Source organism: Hippichthys cyanospilos, chromosome 8 (genome assembly GCF_059441005.1).
Source record: "Hippichthys cyanospilos isolate Australia breed blue-spotted pipefish chromosome 8, RoL_Hcya_1.0, whole genome shotgun sequence".
In the NCBI taxonomy this organism is placed as follows: Eukaryota; Metazoa; Chordata; class Actinopteri; order Syngnathiformes; family Syngnathidae; genus Hippichthys; species Hippichthys cyanospilos.
In genome coordinates, this window is record NC_142376.1 from 17,774,215 (window position 1) to 17,793,482 (window position 19,268).

At 36.9% G+C, this 19,268-nt stretch overlaps 1 protein-coding gene across 1 annotated transcript in view; it reads left to right on the plus strand.

Moving 5' to 3' along the window:
• dst (dystonin) overlaps positions 1 to 19,268 on the plus strand; it is a 121,406-nt gene that overhangs the window by 26,127 nt on the left and 76,011 nt on the right. Inside the window, exons 6-13 of the mRNA XM_088422007.1 lie at positions 1,424 to 1,513; positions 8,977 to 9,054; positions 10,900 to 10,992; positions 18,014 to 18,180; positions 18,478 to 18,590; positions 18,726 to 18,832; positions 18,913 to 19,032; positions 19,111 to 19,206. Coding sequence (XP_088278133.1) covers positions 1,424 to 1,513; positions 8,977 to 9,054; positions 10,900 to 10,992; positions 18,014 to 18,180; positions 18,478 to 18,590; positions 18,726 to 18,832; positions 18,913 to 19,032; positions 19,111 to 19,206 — 864 coding nt within the window. The remainder of the gene's footprint in view (positions 1 to 1,423; positions 1,514 to 8,976; positions 9,055 to 10,899; positions 10,993 to 18,013; positions 18,181 to 18,477; positions 18,591 to 18,725; positions 18,833 to 18,912; positions 19,033 to 19,110; positions 19,207 to 19,268) is intronic.

Genomic DNA, 19,268 nt, shown 5'->3' on the forward strand with positions numbered 1-19,268 from the left:
GACGTTAGGTTTTGACTAACATTTCTGGCAGTTCAGAAACTCTTTCAGAAATAGAAAAGCTGCAGTCACCCTGAAATTTCAAGTATCACTATTAATTTTCTTACCATTTTAGATACCTGCTGAAATATCCCAAATGCTGCTGTGCCGTGAGTGTTGACATAAAAAGTAGGAATATGTAGTTTGTGGGAATAAGAGGAGATTAAAATGACACAAACAACTTTGAAAGTTTTTTATTTATTTATTTTTTTAAAGTTCTTCCCGGAATAGCAAGTGGCAGCAACGATGATGACTTTTTCTACGACACGAACAGTCCTTTGCTCCTGGAGTCAGTCATAAGTCGCGACTCGCAATGTAAACAACACAGAGATGAAATCACCTTAAGTCTCCAATTCAGGGTACTAAAAAAAAAATGAGTTGACATTTTTATTGTTATATACATTTTATATTGTATGGCGCCTGTTGACAGCATTTTGCACAGCGTCTAGCTAAAATTAGCCGCGAGCTAGCAGCGCTCAAGTGCCCCAGAGAGCAGTTGGATTACTTTTCAGAGGCAATTTAATAGACTTAAATCAAAACTTCACATTTTGATGTTCACATCCTGATTCGATTGTTGTTGATACTGATCCCTTTTTAACCTACAAGACTATGTGAAATATGTCAAAACTTCACCTGTCTCACTGAAAAACACTTATGGAGAGAGAGTAGTCTACATTTAAGCAAAATAAAGGTGATAATAAATAAACAAGATTTTTCTGTGTTTTAACCAAATTGCAGTACTTTTTATTTTTATCAATATGCCAAAAATAATCAACTGAAGCAGTCCTGCAGGACAAATGCAGAACGCGCTCATCACTTTCAAATTATCTTTGTGGGGATATTTTGGTTTTCCAGTTGAAGACATGAATAGTACAATTTTGGCATATTGGACAGAGACGGTTTATAAACACTGAAGAAAAAAAAAAGACCACGTCAACCACTGGTTGACACGAGCTATATTAAATTTGGTAAATTAGCTCATCTTGAACTGAAAATGAGCAAGTAAGTGACTCTCCTGATTATCTTTACATTTTCATGCTAGATTGTTAATTTTCTTGCAGTCTGCGCAATAAAAAGAAAACATTGAAAACTGGAAAATGATATTTTTGCATTGGTTTGTATTACTAATTTTGCCAAACTCTTGTCTGTCTCTTGTCTTGTCTCGTGGACTCAATCTTATGACGCATCCCGCTTCGTAGGATTTGTGTCTCGCCCCATCCCTAGTAGCTTGTCATCTCTTATGATTTCAGTAAACAAATCTTGATTTACTGCTAATGATTTGAGAATAAAGCCTTGAGAAAAACATCCCAATTGTTCTGTTGTGGTGTGCCTAGTATAACACACATGAATATTGACAATCGTGTTTTTCTTTTTTTAATTTATTTAGGTACGGAAACATATCAATGACTTGTATGAAGATTTGAGAGATGGACATAACTTGATCTCGCTGCTTGAAGTCTTGTCTGGAGACAAACTGGTAAGTTGCAGTTTTTTACTATCATCGCTTGACATATTTTGGAACGAATAAACATGAAGTCAGCGCTCTGTAATTGTTTACATTATTGAATCACTATTTTTACATGCCCAAAAAAATGTTGCAGCCACTATTTGGATGGTTTTGCTATTTTGCCATACTAAAGTGCTTTGCTTTAGCAACAGATAATGCCAGTGATTTGTCTTGTTGATGACATAGCAAACAAGTACAGTATCTCTGTCTCTGCAACCTCTATGTTTCATAGCAGGGCCTTTTTGGCTGCAACATTGTATTTCTTTCTGCTTAGTGATATGTTTTTTTTAGGTCTGTAATTTTTTTTTCTGCTTTTGCTCTGTATTAGTGGCCAAAAGTCAATAATTTATTGTTTTAACTGCTTCTTATTTAGTTATTTATTGATTTATTGATAAATTGAGTTAGGAGTGATTACTTGAATGACATTTTTTGATTCAATTAGAAATTGAGCATTTATATAAACAGTCACAACTCACTGTTGTGGGATATTTGATTCAGTCATTGAAAAAGTTGCTAAGTGTTAGTAGCTTTATTAACTCACTAATTCTAGAGAGTGTGATAGATTGAAAGCATGAAATTGGAATAACTACCTGTAGTTTCTCATTACATTTCACCATTAAGTTTATAAGACCTACCCTTAATCTGTTTTAGTACTGTCCGATGATTGGGCTGTTTATGTGCTGCAATAATGGATAGTAAAATTAAGGAGTATAAATAATATAGAGCAATCATATTCTAGTTTTTCTTATTACCACGATCCACACAAAATGTCTTAAGTGAAAATATAGTAAAATTAAGGAGTATAAATAATATAGAGCAATCATATTCTAGTTTTTCTTATTACCACGATCCACACAAAATGTCTTAAGTGAAAATAATGCTCATATGTAGAATTTAGTTGACTGTTGCTGCTGCAGCATGTTAGCAAGTGTTTAATCCCCCTGTTAACATGTATATTCATACAGTACTGTCCCAAGGTGTTAGACCAGCACGAGCTTGCTTGTTTTAATCATTTTAACAGAAATAATTCTGACATAATGCATCTATGAATAGAATTGATACAGGTGACTTGGATGACTTGTGTCATTATTGTTCAATTACCATTATACAGTGGGCCCTCGGTTTATGAGATTAATACGTTCCGCGGTTGGGCTTGTAACACTAATTCACCATCTGGCGGGCAATCCAAACCTATGTTAAATAGCTAACACGTTTAAAACCCCAAGTAAAACAGCAAAATTGAATATTCATATTACGTATATATAATATACATTTTTACAATTTAATAACATCATAAATAAAAAAACAAAACATGGAAAGGATTTATTTACTTTTGAGCGAGTGATGGGTTTGTTTTGGCCATAATCCCGAGTGAAGGTAGCCTAGCCTAGGCTATCTTAGTCTTCTTCGTATTTCTTGATTATCTCCAGATTTGTTTCTGTAAAAATCATTTTCTTACTTCTCTCTCTGACATAACCAGCACTCGTAGCACCCATATCTAAACCCATTCAAGTTAGAATTAAACAGTAAAATGCACAATAAATACGTTATTTTAAGCACCGTAGACAAGATCCATTCTTTAGCATGCGGCCATTTTGACCATGACACCGGCCAATAGCAGACCAGCATTGTAGTGACGTAAGCAGTGACGCGTGTACGAGTGCGGACACATCCAACATGGCGGTCACGCACGCACACTGACTGCCATGTTGGATGTGTCGCAAGCTGAAAGAAATGGCTTAAAGAGGGGACAAAAAACATCACGGTCCACGTTGTAAGGTGAAATAAAAAACGCAAGGCAAAAATGTCGTAAACCGGGAGTCCACTATCGCTGTATAATAATAATAATAATATATAATAATAATAATAATATAATATACTGTATGTATATATGTATACAGTGTATATATATATATATATATATATATATATATATATATATATATATATATATATATATATATATATATATATATGAAAATTTTGCAGTCTTACACAGTCACATTTGAAGCTTTCTTTTGCGTTCTATAGTTGTGTTGTCATGCTTCAGGCAAAGACAGACAGAAGAGACACTGTAGCTGGTGTAATAAAGATAATGTTATATAGAAAATAATACATTATTATTTTGTGTAAGGTTATGAAATCTTAATTAAAACATCAAATCTAATGGTGGCCTAAAACCTTTACCCAGTACTGTACACTCCATCTGTAATCATCACGTCATCGTGGGCTTTTTGGCAAATGCCACGTACATTACCATGTATGTACTGGACCCTATTAGTTCCATTCACTGTGACTAACTTTCATTCTTTAGCTATCTAGTTTGCTGTTTTTCCTCTTTATCCCCTTGTCTCTTCTCTGCTCTTTGGTTGTTTTTCTGTCCATTGTCTGACTTCCTTTGATTTGGCCGCTGTGTGTCTCCACGTCTTCTACCCCCTGTCCTCCTCCTCCCATGTGTTGCCTTTTGGCCTGATAAGCCGAGGGAGCGCGATGTTCTGAAGACATTGCGGTTGGTGAGTGGGACAGAAGCATGTGCAGTTGAGCGGCATGGAGACGTGCTGGATGATGACAAGGGGGTAGGTGTGGATTGCCCACTCCCACTGCCCTCATAACCAACTAACATAACAGTGTGCTGTGGCCACTTTGCACAAGTGTAGAAACAAGCCCACTTTATGATTTGTCTTTAGATGTACAAACCCAAATTCCAGTTACATTCAGACATTGTGGAAAATGTAAATACTTTTCACCTGTATTTATTTGAATACACTACAAAACCTAACTGATAAACTTTTTTTTTTAACACATATTCATTTGACTTTTGATGGTAGCAACATGTTTCCAAAAAGCTGGGTCATGGTCATGTTTACCCCTGTGTTACATCTTTCATTTCAACAATACTCAATAAGCATTTGCTTGAAGTACAAAATCTGTTTCTTGGGGTTTGCATTGTCATATATATTTTTTTTTCTAGATAAGGGGTTAATTTTTTAACACATGCAAACCTTTCATTGACTTCCTGAAAGAAGCAGAGATGCCCCTGAAAAAGATTTTTTGAATGGCAGCAACTTTAGTAACCACAAACACCGCTAAAAGCTATATGATGAATGGGCAACTTAAACAGGAAATACAGAGCCACCTTCCAGATGAAAAGAAGATATTTCAAAATAAGATAACACACATAAGTAAACAATACTAAGTGGAGCTCTTAAAGAATTCTTAACAGAATAAATCTCATCTTAATGCGTCTGTCTGTAAACACGGATGGATTCAGACGTTGGTTTGGTCTGCTTGCTTCTTTTAATGAAAATAAAAGACTCCTCTGGCTAACACCCTACTGATTCTTTCCGCTTCAACCCTCTCACTTGCCCCATTACCTTAATTATCGTAAGAATCCGTTTGACATCTTCATTTCAGAAGTAATACATTTGTTTTACCCGTGGAAGCAGGGTCACAATGGATATTTGAATGTGAAAGTTTGCTTGCCCCTGGTCTATAACAACAATATTAATCACAATGCCATATCTAGACTAGTAGGGACTCATAGAACATACTATTGGAACGAAATGTTTGGTGTTGACTTCCCCCTTAAGCAATAACAATTTTAATATATTGGAGGGCCACCCGAACGATCAAAGAGCACACGTATTCAGTGTTGGTCTTCAACCTTTCCACTTAGGTTTACAGATATCTCCAGATTCTCTTAATAGTTTGATATTATGGACTGCATATGATTAAATCACTTAATTCTGGGCAGAGATGTAAGTTGAGAAGTATTATATGTACTGTATTTTCTGCTCTATAAGGCACACCTAAAAGCCTTAATTTTTTTAAAAAGCTGATGGTGGGCCTTATAATCAGGTGCGCCTTATATATGGATCAATATTGAGATTGGGATTCGTAGATGGGGAATGAAGTGATAAAGTAAGCTTTACCTGTTTCTTTTGTGTGTTTACAGTTGAACAACATTGGTCATATTGACATTGAGTTATTGTGAGTTATTATTGTTATTACTTTGAGTATTACTATACAGTGGGCCCCCGTGTTACGAACTTAATCCGTTCAGTGGCTATGCTCGTAACTCGGATTGCTCGTATGACGGGCAATCCAAACCTATGTTAATTAGTGAATGCGTGCAACGCGTGCAAAAACCTTAGGTAAAAACATCATGACTTTATACACATATTAAAAATTAGTAACATAATCTACTGTACAGTTAAATTAAATAACATAAATATACAAAGGAAAAATGACATTTAACTTTGGAGCGACGTGACTTGAGCTGGGTGGAGGTGGAGGGGAGCAAAGACGAACCCGCAGAATTTATTTATTTAATTTCTTAAACTAGAACTTTTCTCAAAGGAGAACCTATCACCGGCGATTTCCTTCTTTTTAATCCATAATAGAAGAAGCCATTTTGTTGTTGACCGAGATCCGTTCCCTGGCAAGGAAATTCTTGCTCTTAGGAGATTGCCGAGCGGTTACGGCCATACTCACGAGCAAGGTTAACTATGTTTGCGCCTCCTTCGTATTTTTTTATTATCTCCTGCTTGGTTTCTATTGTCATCATCCTCTTACTTCTTCCTTTACCGCCACTAGCAATTTTAGAAGCCATGTCTAACAGATAAAGTTTGTAAAGTCTTCACAACACACCGACCAGCTGTACCATCAAGCTAAATGAAGGTGTTCAGCCAATAGCATATCGGCATTTCTGTGATTGACGTGATGCCAGCCAATAGCATATCCGCATTTCCGTGACTGAGACCGGGACTGTGACCTTAATCAACCAATAGCATATCGGCATCTCCGTGACTGAGACCATGACTGAGACCGTGACTGTGACCTTATAAGACCAATAGCATATCGGCGTTTCCGTGTCATGTAAGAATAGTTAATTCGTTGACGCAGCAAAGCGAAAAAAATATTGCGGACACACTGTCCGGCATGTTAGATTGTTCTTAAGACAAAAGGTTTGTGCATAAGAGGGGGACAAAAAACGCCGCGGTTCACTTTCATAAGATGAAAAGTTCAGGGAGTTCGTAAACCGGGGGCTTACTGTATTGTAATCACTGTATTGTGATTGAAAATGTTTTAAAATATGTCATTAATTGAGGGTGCGCCTTATATATGGAAAATGTTTTAAAATATGTCATTAATTGGGGGATGCACCTTATAATCTGGTGGGCGTTATAGTGCGGAAAATATGGTATATTGTTGGACTATATGCTTGACCAGTAGTTGGCTGGCAACCAGTTCAGGGTGTCCCCCGCCTACTGCCCATAGACAGCTGGGATAGGTACCAGCAATCTAGCAACCCTAGTGAGGATAAGCGGCTATAGAAAATGTATGTATGTATGTATGGACTATGTGTTCTTACAGTTGTTCATAAAGTGGTGAACATTATACCATACTTACTCTTGAACACCTGTGCTTTTACAAAATGCTCTTTTTATACCCAATCATGACACACTTCTGTTTCTAGTCAACCTGTTCACCAGTAGAATTTTTGAAACAAGTGTTTTTGAGTATTCCTCAACTTTTCAAGTTTGTTTCTGTTCTTCTCCCAGGCATTGAATTCTAAATGAGTGAATATTTGCAAAACTATGACACTTATCGTTTGAGCGTAGTGTGTTCAGATGAATATAGGTTGGTTATTTATGAATCATTGCACTTTTTATTTATAATTAAAACATGTACATTAATTGACTCAGGGCATAATCGACAAAGAAAAAAAGAGTGGTCGCAAAAAGCACCTGTAACTGCACTTCATTTGCACCCGCAGTTTGTTCCATCTTAGCATCCTGTCCACAAAGGATAGTGTACTAACAACATACCAGTGCAAACATGCTTACGAAGTTTAACATGTTAAGTGCAATTTTTACGTGTTTTCCTTCTGATTAAACACACAAGGCAAAGAAAATTGCTTGCTTTAATGCTTTGCACCAAGAACATCATGGCAGAACCATGGCAATTAGGAAAATACTCAATTCACCCATTTAAAACTGCCTACTCAACCTAATGCAATTTTTGCTTTATCCCCTTTGGTGTGTGATTTTTTTTCATGTTTCATTTTCATTTTTTCATTTATTTTATTCCACTTTTGTTGTTTTATTTAAGGTATTATAACATATTGTATAGTGTTTTTTGAATGCCAAGAAATGCACCTTTAAATACAATGCATTATTATTATTATTATGATCATTATTGTTATTGTTGTTGTTTTTGTTGTGATAGATGGCTAGACAGACAGACAGACAGACAGACAGACAGACAGACAGACTGTAAACAGTGAGAACACAGTTCTGACTGCAGGTGTGAATAAGTCTGTTAGAAAGGTACCAGTTGTCACCAAAGTTCCCAAATTTACATGGCCAGATAGTGCTCATGGACATCAAGTGCTCACATAGATGTCTAATTTTTTTTTTTTTACATGAAGCGTTTTAGAATGTTCTGTTGCATTCCCCTCGTGTAGTGTGTGGTTCCATTAAAGCAGGGCCACTTTTACACTAGCTTTCAGGTGGCGTTATTACTCCCCAAAACTGCCTTATTAGTACTAACTTATTGTTAGTATCCATGAATTAGATGTTTATCAATGAGCTTCATTTGACTACAGTACAACAATTGCCCTGTATTTGTAATATTCATTTTCATATTAGTTCAATAATATATGAGCAAATACCGCCGGGGAACTGAGACATGTTCCACTTGGCATCTCAGTGACAAGTTTCACCATCTACGCGTGCTTTGTGATTTATACACTATATACAGCATTTGCTCCATTTTTACCAGCAGACGCATGCAAAAGCCGCACAATCCTTGAGTAGTTAAATGAAGTGCAATTCCTATGTTCAGCCATGTAAGGTTTTATATTCAATTGTAATGGATGATCATTGATGATAGACTTAAATTTATATGCCAAGAGGACATTTATCCCTAAAGAAGAAATACCAATATGTCCCAAACTTCAAGACATTCTTCATCTTTCACTTTTGGTATTCAGCTATATTTACATCTCGCATAATATGGCAACTTCACAAGTGAATGATTTCAATTGCTGCTGTTCAGAGTTTGAATGCAGCACAGTGTTTTTTTTTGTTTTTTTCTGCTGCTGCATCCTAGCTTGATTGCATTTTTCATTTCATTCTCTCTTACTGTGTGTTTGGTACCTGAATGTCAATGTGCATTAGTGCAAGAAATTGGACAGTGGCTTGGAGAAAGGTATCCCTGTAATGAATAGAGCTACCGGCAAGACCATTTGCACATTCTGAGCATGTTGTTCCAGGTGAAATTGGAGGAAAATGTGATTATCCTTAACTTTGATTGCCCTGTATCTTACTTGCTACTAAACTTTTTTTTTTCTTTTTGGAACTACAGTTATTGAACATTACCGAGACATAACATAACTGATTATCTGATTTTTGTCCTCCTGTCTGCAGCCTCGGGAGAGAGGAAGGATGCGTTTCCACAGGCTCCAGAATGTACAGATAGCATTGGATTATTTAAAAAGACGGCAGGTGAGACTTGATTTTAGAACCCCAAAACTTTGAGTCTGATGTGCAGGTTTACTGAAATGGCAAATTTTTTAGTGTTATACCAAAATGAACTTTTATGCAGATACCATTGTGACAGAACTATTACTTACTATTTATCACGAAGAGACAGACTAACTTAGTTAGGTCTAGAAATTTATTTAGAAATATGTTTGAGCGTTTGGTCAGTATTTTCATACACTACCACCAAATAAGTTTAGAAGGCGACACCCGTCAGACGTATCATTTTGGTATAGTACTATAGCTCATAGTTCAGCGGCAGAGCGGTTGTCTTCCAACCGAGAGGTTGTGGGCTAGATCCCTCAACTGTTGTGCCCGTTGTGATCATGTCAAAGTGTCTTTGAGCAAGACACTCAAACCCCAGTTGGTCCTGATGCTGCATCATCAGTAGGCAAATGAGAAGTCAGTGTAAAATGCCCTCAGTATCTAAGAAAATGGCCATAAAAGTAAAAGTCCAAGTCTAGTCATGTAGCTAATATTCATAAATGTCATTGCTGGGCTGGATTTTATGCTGTCAATTTCCCTCAACAAAATGTAGAGAACACATGAAGGTGTCTTTGGTGACAGCTTTCACAGTAAATTCCTGCTATCATGCTTGAAACCAGCCTAGACCTTTTTTTGGATTCCACCCAATTTGGCGAAAAATATGAAGAAAACTCCGTTCATATAATACAATCACCAATTGCGAAACAGGTCTCAGACACAAAAGTGTCAATGTTTTGTTGTAACTAGGATACAATGATAATTGAATAAATAGCAAGTCAATTTACTGCATTAGGCTCGTAAATGTACTGTACTGTATTGCTCACATTTTTTCCCCCAAAGAAATATGGCCACTGCACTATTTAAAAAAGAAAATGCTCATTTGTGAAATCACCATTATTGATAGTGATTATGCAAAAGAGCTTTTTTTTTTTTTTTTTTTTTTTACAAACTACTGCACGTACAGTAACTATTTACAACAATAGTGAATTGGAATTTGTTGTTTTGGTATTCTCTAACTGTCGTTAATGCCCAGCTGTAGATTTGATCATTTATTGCCATGTACAAACAAGCACATCTACAGATACACTGGCAAATTAAGATAAGAATAATGCTAAAGCGGTGAATACACGTAAATGCATTTCCCTTCCATATTCATGAATTTCACATTGCTCATCATCATTTGCCTTGATGGAATACGATGGATATGGAGGCTTTATATTTTCTCCTCAATAAAGCCTCGACTACAGTAATGTTTGCTAATTGCGAGCCCTCAAGGAACACTTTCTTCAAATCCCATCACTGGGTTTTCAAATCCCATCAGTAGGTTTTCGGAGGGGTTTGATTGGCCTCCCCTCCCCCGCCACAGTCAGGGCGAGATAATATGAATGCAAGCTGCCTCAGCTGTTGCCACATGTGACGCCCAAACGCCAAACAAAGGAGTCATAGATGTGCACGGTGGAATCATTCTATTGTTTCATCCGCAGTCCACATTCCTCCAAATTCTTTTTTCAAAATCAAGACGATTTAAACCCAACCCTAACCCTGATTTGAATGGATAAATAAACGTTTCTGGATTGTGACTTTATTCAACCATGATTGTGCGCTCCTTCTGATGCTTGTCAGCAGCCCTTTTATTATAGTATCATGTTTTCTTTCCAACATTGACAACGGCGCCATCTAGTGGACAATTACAAAAATGTTTTCAAATTGTTAGTTCGAGGTACACTTCAATAAAAATAGAACCTTACCCAGAAAACTATAATGTACAATTGCATTAAATCATTATGCTACATGTATTAATATAATGTGTCTTTTCTTTTCCAGGTTAAACTTGTAAATATCAGAAATGATGACATCACAGATGGCAATCCCAAATTGACGCTGGGATTGATCTGGACCATAATACTGCACTTTCAGGTCAGTTTTTTCATTGGGATCATATTGTTCCTGACCAATGCTGATATTATGCTACTTAGAGTATGCTGTAATATAATGTTAATGCTGGACTCTATTTACATTTTACAAGTAAATATACTGAAAATATACTGTAATTAGTGTTGGTATGTGTGTAATTTAATGTGGTATTGGTAAATTTCTATAGAAAAACAGCCTAGATGTAAGGTATAGTACATACTCGTTTAAGGTCATGACGAGGTGATGTCAAGCAGTTTTCCTTAAAGCAGTTCTATATCCATGCAAGTACAAGTTTTGTACCTGTGCAGACCCAGACATTTGTATTTTGGCACTGCTCCATATTGGATAGTACTCCCCTGGGATGAGCTCATGTTTTTTTGCTGATTTTTTTCTGAGAATTATACATCTGTAGAGAGTGCACTCTGTTAATGTGTGAGTACAAATACCAGGAATCTAGGTGTTAATCTAGTAACAAATAATTCTTCCTATCATTTAAGCCCCCCTGGCACCTTCTGCCTTGCTTTGGATTATTAATATATACTAAACGTGTGTAAATTTGAGTTACGGTGTCTGTGTGGAAAGGTATGCACTCTAATGTTCCTTTTGAACACATTTTTCCATCTGCAGTTTAAAGCTTTTCAAAGAAATATGCCTTGTATGTGTAACAGAGTTTTTGATGAATGATGATGACGATGATCAGATAAAAATGATAATGAAGTCCATCCATCCATTATCTCATACATAAAAAAAAAAAACAAAAAACAATATCAGTCATTTCAGAATTGGAGGACATCCAAATAAAACAAAACCAAAAAAGATTAAAAAAAAAAAAAAAGCTAAGAGAAAAGAATGCTTGAAAATAGTTTTAAATATACTAAATAAATCTGGATGGAGTTCCTCTTAAAATGGCACTTTCTCTTGTGCCAAATCCCATAATGACCAATTTGAATCTCAATTGAAACAGTTCAAAAGGAATCTGAATTTCAATTTTGGCATTATGTGTTTCATTGTTGTCTCTTGCAACTGTGGAAACATTTGTTTTAACAAACAGGAAATGTCAATTCATAATTTTTATTCATGGAACGTGTGTCCCACAACATGCACACTACCTTGTTACCATAACCTTTTTAGCATGGTAGAAGAAGAAGAAGAAAACAGTGAATCACCTGATATGCTGAATTTAAGATAATCAAACAGTTTTTCAAAATAATGGGTAGAGCAAAGGTATGTCCTCTCTTCTATTTTTCATATTTTTATAACATAACCAGCCTTACTTGAATGTCTCACGCTACCTCATGCAACCCTGTGATTATGCATATAATCAGAATAAAACAATGATTTATTTATTTAATTTCTTTCTTATTTACACAAGTTTGTCTTCTCAGTCATTATTAACAGTTAGCTAAAAAAGTTTCAACTCCTGAGAGAAAGCTAACATTCGCACAGATTTACAACCCTGTTACATGCAAACCTGTTACTGTGATTTGAAAATGTTTTTTTTTTTTTTTTTTTTTTTTTAATTGAATCATATAATAAACATTGTTCCACTGATCTGTTATCTGAACTAATCCAGATGTATGATAGTTGATGAGTGTTTACTTTTCAAGAATTTTACAGCCAAAATGTCCTCCAATTCTGGAATAAGTCTACAAACAGTGGCTATAATACATAATCTCAATGGATTCTACATACCTGTATGATGCTAGGTAAAAACAATAATTGCTTATTACTTGCATTTTTGGTGGGCTTTCTTTTTAGACAAAACTTTTGAGATCCCACCAGCAAAAAAAAAAAATATTCAAAAAACTATTTATTTAAATATTGTTTTCATAATCCTGCGATTGGCCGGCAACCAGTTCAGGGTGTCCGTCGCCTACTGCCCGAAGATGGCTGGAATGAGCACAAGCAAGCCGGCGACTGTTTTCATACCAGTCACAATTCCAACATGGCTGTGTTCTTTTTCTTGTCATTTTTACCTCGCCAAGCACATAAGAGGCAGGAACTTATATACTGTATTAAGTTAAGCCAACAAACTGCCTACCCACTTCTTTAGAAACATCAAGAATCTGTGAAATTTTTGTGCAGATAGCGGTTCCAGGATTTATTTATTTATTTATTTATTTTTAGGCGTGTCTTTAATTTTCTGCAAAATTCTCATGATAATACTTGGATTTAAGACAAGACTGCCTGGAAAGAACCACAGAGACAGCTTTTCTTTGACTTTGACATGTTAGCATCTGTGCTGCCAGCTCTTGGTCTCACGCAAGCCCTCCAGCAAGAAGCCTGTTCCTTCTTGATTGTAAGGCGTGTCAGGAGAAAGCAGTGAGCAATTTTATCTAGAAATACACTCTTGACTTTATAATAAAATTACTACTTACATAACAATATTATAATACTGTTATGACTGTTTGACTGGCTTTGACTGACTCATCCATCCCTCTTTTGTTTGTTTTGACTGCTTAATCTTTGGAAAGTGTGACAATCTTAAGTGTGACTAAGTGACAACAAATAAGATTTAATAATATTTTACTACACAAAGTGTCTGTGTGTGTGTGCAAAAAAGTTCACAGTATCTTTTTTTGCAACTTGCTGTAATTTTGCTGTGGAGGCATATTTGACAGAGGTGTTTCTAATATTTTGGTCAAAGGAAAATGCTGAATTGAAAAAGGAAAAAGTTTTGACCACTGCACACCACTTATAAACTATCTTCATTATGCTACCTCTTATATGGTTTTATATAAAATGATATAGTGTAATTAATACACACATTTTTGAAATAATAGTGACAAATGATCTTGGAACATTTTTTTTTTAATTTATTATTTTTGTTTAATTGGAGCAGAGTTTCCCAAAATAATTCACGGATCAAATGTAGTTTGTTGTTTTTACTCATCCTTGTGTAAGAATATACAAATTTTCTGGGAAAATGTTAGCTTGATATCGTTCCGTTTTTATGTTTTGTTTTATTTAGCGCTGTCAAAATCAATCGAGGAATTGTTTAGAGAAATTGAGAATTTCCTTCGGTGTGGTTAGGTGCGTGAATGGTTGTTCGTCTCTGTCTGCCCTGCAATTGGCTATCAACCAGTTCAGGGTGTCCCCCGCCTACTGCCCGAAGCCAGTTGGGATAGGCACCAGCAAGCCTGCGACCCTTGTGAGGATAAGTGGCTATAGATAATGGATGGATGAATGGAGGAAAAAAAAAACGGGCAAGTGTATCAGATAGGACGAACCGGGGACATCTATTGCCTATTTGCTAGAACCCGGACTATGTGTAGACTATACCTGACATACCTGTTCATATCTTACGCACTCTGATATTTTTAGTCTAGCTGTGTGTTACAATATGTTCACTATGTATTTTCTGGGCTGATGTCATATTTTCCTCATTTACTGTATATCCCTCTATTCTAGAAAATGGATAGATAGATGCATGAATGGATGCTTGTCTACTTATGATGTAATGGTCTGATATGGAAAATCACTTCCTGGTCTGGGTGTTTGGCTCCTTTCTGAGCTTCTAGGCTGTTGCTGTGTTCACATAAAAGAGTTTGTTTTAACCACTGGGTGTGAAAGGCACCTCTGACAGTGCCATTGTCTGTGTCTTGATTAAAAAACAAAGACATAGCTCGCTTGGATTTGCCAGCGATGCTCTTGTCCACTCGCATTGTCTGACAGCTGACTGAAATGCTGTCTGGGTCACAGCGGGCTGACTTGCTGAGCCAAAATTTCTCCCTAGGCTAACATGACCTCATTACACACACAAATGTAGGGAAACCCAGCGGGCACTTGTCACTTGCATTCGCTTACTGCGTCGACAAGAGTCTATGGACCAGCCCTAACTAAACTGGTCCGTGCACAAGTTTTTGTTCTTGCTCAGCTGAGAGCCGCAAACACGTGGGTCACAGCTGCGTGTGCATTTATGATGTTTGTGCTGGATTAGCCAAGCCAGGGAAGTGTTTCAAAGGTCAGAATGGATTCTGCTGTCACACAAGTGAGCAAGACATACAAGAGACATTCAAGAGTGAGCGAGAGCCTGACCAGTTCTCAGAATCAATGAAAGGAAACTCATTGACATCCTGTCAGTGGATTCGACGAGATTGAGCCTGATTTTTTTTTGCCATTGGGAGTTCAGTCCTGGAAACGACTGAGTAATTATGGGGAATATATGTGGCTGTGTACGCGGTTCAAAGGAGGAATACTACCTTGACCCCAAGAAAGCTCCGCTGATCCCAGGATCCAAGGATTTCAAAGGTCATCACTACTTTAGGAGAAACAAGCGCAGATCCACTGATCTTGCCAAATGTGACAAAAATCTTCCTATGTGTGATATCCAAGGAAATTACAGCCTGGAAAAATGCTCAGAGGTAGATAAACATCTAAGCAGTCAAAATAACGTCAGTACCATTGTCCGGTGTCTTCCAGAATCCCATGTATTTGGTTCGATAATTACCTCTAAAGAAGCCCCTAGTAAGACCTTGATTTGTACTGTTGAAAGAATCTGTCCAGATGTTGGAAGTTTCAGGTCCATTAGAGATCAGAAGCATCATTGTATCTCTTCTGGAGTTATCCCAGCTACGGATGGTCTGCTAGTGAAGAAGTTACTCAGGTGCCAGCTCAGGAGGGCTGTTAGTTTTGGAGCAGTGGAGCATGTGTTACGTACACTGAGGGGCAAGGTTGGCCCTGCGGGTGAGGAAATATTCACAAGGATTATTTGGGACTCTCAGCCACACAGGAGGACCAGGCGGTGGACCTGTTCTGGGCACATTGAAAGTGCTAAATGCATTCCCAGCCAACTGGAGGTAAACATATCATGCTGTGAATTGTTATTTTAAATACAGGACCTTTGGACATGCGTTTATACGATATAAGATGCATTGAGTCTCTAAAAACTCCTTTCCTTCTGTAATTTCTTCAATCATTTAGGAAGGTCCATAGTTGGGATTCATACTAGGTGCACATCCATACATTATTTTACTTTGTAAAAGCCCAATGTCTCGACTCACAAATGTAGCAAAACATTTAAATTAGTCGGCACCAAAACATCATTTAATAATACTAATCCTTATTATATCTTTCGCCGCTCTATTTAAGTTGTTGTGTTTTATTTACAGAACAACTTATGCTTTGTTGGTAATCCTGCAGTATTTTTGAGCGCATTATTAGCGACTTTGTTTCATCTATTTAAATACAATGGACGTTTTGAAAAAAAAAAACAACAACAAAAAAAACCCCATGCTTTTCCAATAAGTTAGAGGATTTTGGGGGCTGATCACGATGGATGAAGAGTTAAAAAATAACCAATAACAAATGCTCACACCATAAGCAGTGTTGGGTAAGTTACTTCAAAACTATAATGCATTATTTATGACTTATTATTGTTATTTCAAAGTAATTAGTTACATTACAATATTACTGTATTACTACTAATGCATTACTTTTATTATGCTCACCAACATAACTGGAAATATGGATTTACCATATAGATATAGCTCATTATGCTCATTGCAGATCCAGTGGAAGGTTGTCTTAAGTCTAAAAACAGTACAGATCATTTAATCATTTGTATTATATTGTAAACCTGAGACATGACAAGTTAATATTCAATTTCAAGTTCAATTGGCTAGGTTAGGGACAGACCTTTCAAAAATAGATGGTTACAGTGGGGCTAATGTTAGCAGCTAGGCTAAATCATCGTTATTGTGTTTAATGTATGTAAACATGAGTTTTTGTATGCTTCACCCTGATACACATTTACCAGAACTATTTATAGTACTTTCAGGTTAAAAATGCATTGTAATGCACCGCGTTACTCTCATTTGCAGCTCCAAGTAAATAGTGCAAATAATGAACTGATGTAAAAGCAAACAGTCCTAAAATTTTATAAAATGAGTTCACATTAGTGCAAATATAGGACATTTTGTTGCCTCTTAAAACCATCATACAACATATAAAGTGCAGAGCCGATCAATGAAATCATTGTTTGCTTTGCAAATTATGACAATCCACTCCATCGCCAATTTTGCATAAAAAAAACAAATATTGTCCAATCACTGTCATGCCGTTCAGATCGGCGTGAAGTATAATGTTAGCCAACATTTGGCGCAAATATATATATATTTTTTAAGCCTGGTAGCTATACTGCGGAAATCCACCTATACAGCATAAGGTGACGCAAAGCTGTCATAGATTATTGTCAGGTTCATTTGTCAGACATTTGTAAGAAACTTACACAAAAAAGGAGACAAGGCAATCTTTCCAGCTCATGCATGAGGGAAGTGAAGAGGAACTGGCCAAGGACAATTCTACTGCGCTCTGCCAGCCTCTCCGACCCCTCTCTCTTTTATTTGATACAGACATCCCTAACTACATAAGGTCCCGGCCCCCAAGGGGCAGGAAAAAATGCAAGTCTATGGCCGGAACCTTGTGTACTTGTCCTTCTATGTGTGAGCATGTGGGTGAGAAACTAATGCATGTATGATAAAATATTATACGTAGCAAGACGTTCTGATAAAATATTATGCATAACGAGACATCGACAAGAGTCACAGCTGCCGGAGATCTCCAACTGGCAGGCTTGAGCAGCCTTCCTACTGTTTGAGACAAAACAATACCAAGACAGTTTTTCTCACACTCATTCTCACTGCATACCTTTTCTTCTTTGCAAGCAGTTATATTTTGTAGCAAATCTATAGTCACTATAATAATTATAATCCTAACCACAGTCATTCACACAGCAAAGCATTTCTTCATTGCAAGCATTTCTATTTTGTAGCCGATGTATAATCATTATATTTACAATTATTCTAACAATTATCATAGGCTTCCGTACTGTATTTGGTCATTTATTACATAACACATTACTTATCTGCTGCTCCTGCGGTTGTTGCACTTACTGTTACATTGTTTAATTGTAAAATAATGTGGTTGGGAAAACATGTTTCTTTGATGCTGAATTTCAACTGAATATCATGACCTTGCATCAATGCATTTTTCGACTCAACTGTGCAATTTATTTCTGCTGCAGATCTCAGAGATCCATGTCACAGGCGAGTCCCAGGACATGACGGCCAAAGAGAGGCTTCTGCTCTGGTCCAAACAGGTATCGGAGGGCTATGTCGGCGTTAGATGTGAAAATTTTACGACTTCATGGAGAGATGGCAGGCTCTTCAATGCCATCATTCATAAATACAGGTATGGAACACTTTTATTTGGACCCCTGTGAAGCTTTATATTGACACTTTAAACAATGAAATGCTCTTCAGTTAGTTGGCGGAAGGTACAATCAATCCATTGCCATTCATACAACGTATTAAGTCAAGACTATCTGCAATTTTATCTTCGTTCTGCTCAATTAAACAAGTAGAAGTCTTAAAATTAAGAAAATCCATTTCTGACTACTGGTAATTAAGGTCATTGTTATGTCAGTCTAAGCCCACTATAGTTCATTTTACAGATTCTGCATGAATGTCTATCTTCTGCCTTTTGCAGACCCGACTTAGTTGACATGAGCCGAGTATCCACGCAGACCAACCGATCGAATTTAGAAAACGCGTTTGGTGTGGCTGAGCAACTTGGGGTGGCCAGACTGCTCGACCCAGAAGGTGTGAGCTTCGTACACTGCAATTAGTGCACTGGTGTCATCATTCATTCATTTCTACATGTGCTGTCATATTCTACTGCTCAATCCAATACACTCCATTTCTCGTCACGGAATTTGTTCTTGCCTCTCTTACTAGACGTAGATGTTCAGTCTCCTGATGAAAAGTCAGTCATCACATACGTCTCCACGCTATATGATGCCTTCCCGAGAGTACCTGAGGGTGGAGAAGGAATAGGGCCCAATGTAAGTTGTTGACATTGAATGCCAGCAGCGCATCCCCCTTTTTCTGCACATGCTGATACCGATTCTTATGCTCTTAACAGGATATTGACATCAAATGGGTGGAATACCAGAACATGATCAAATACCTCACTCAGTGGATCAAACACAATGTGGCCGTAATGTCTGATAGAACATTCCCCAACAATCCTGCTGAACTTAAGGTATCAAACCACTCTTCGCTGTTTGTACCTTTTTATTTTGTTTGAAGGCTCTTAGGTTGAGTCACAATTTATTTACAGGCACTTTACACACAATACCTGCAATTTAAAGAACATGAGATCCCACTGAAGGAAAACGAGAAGACGAAGATCAAAAATTTCTACAAAATGTTAGAGGTATGCAAATCTCAAATTACCAGCTTTAGTTCGTGTCGTTAAAAACACATCTCTTGCATCCC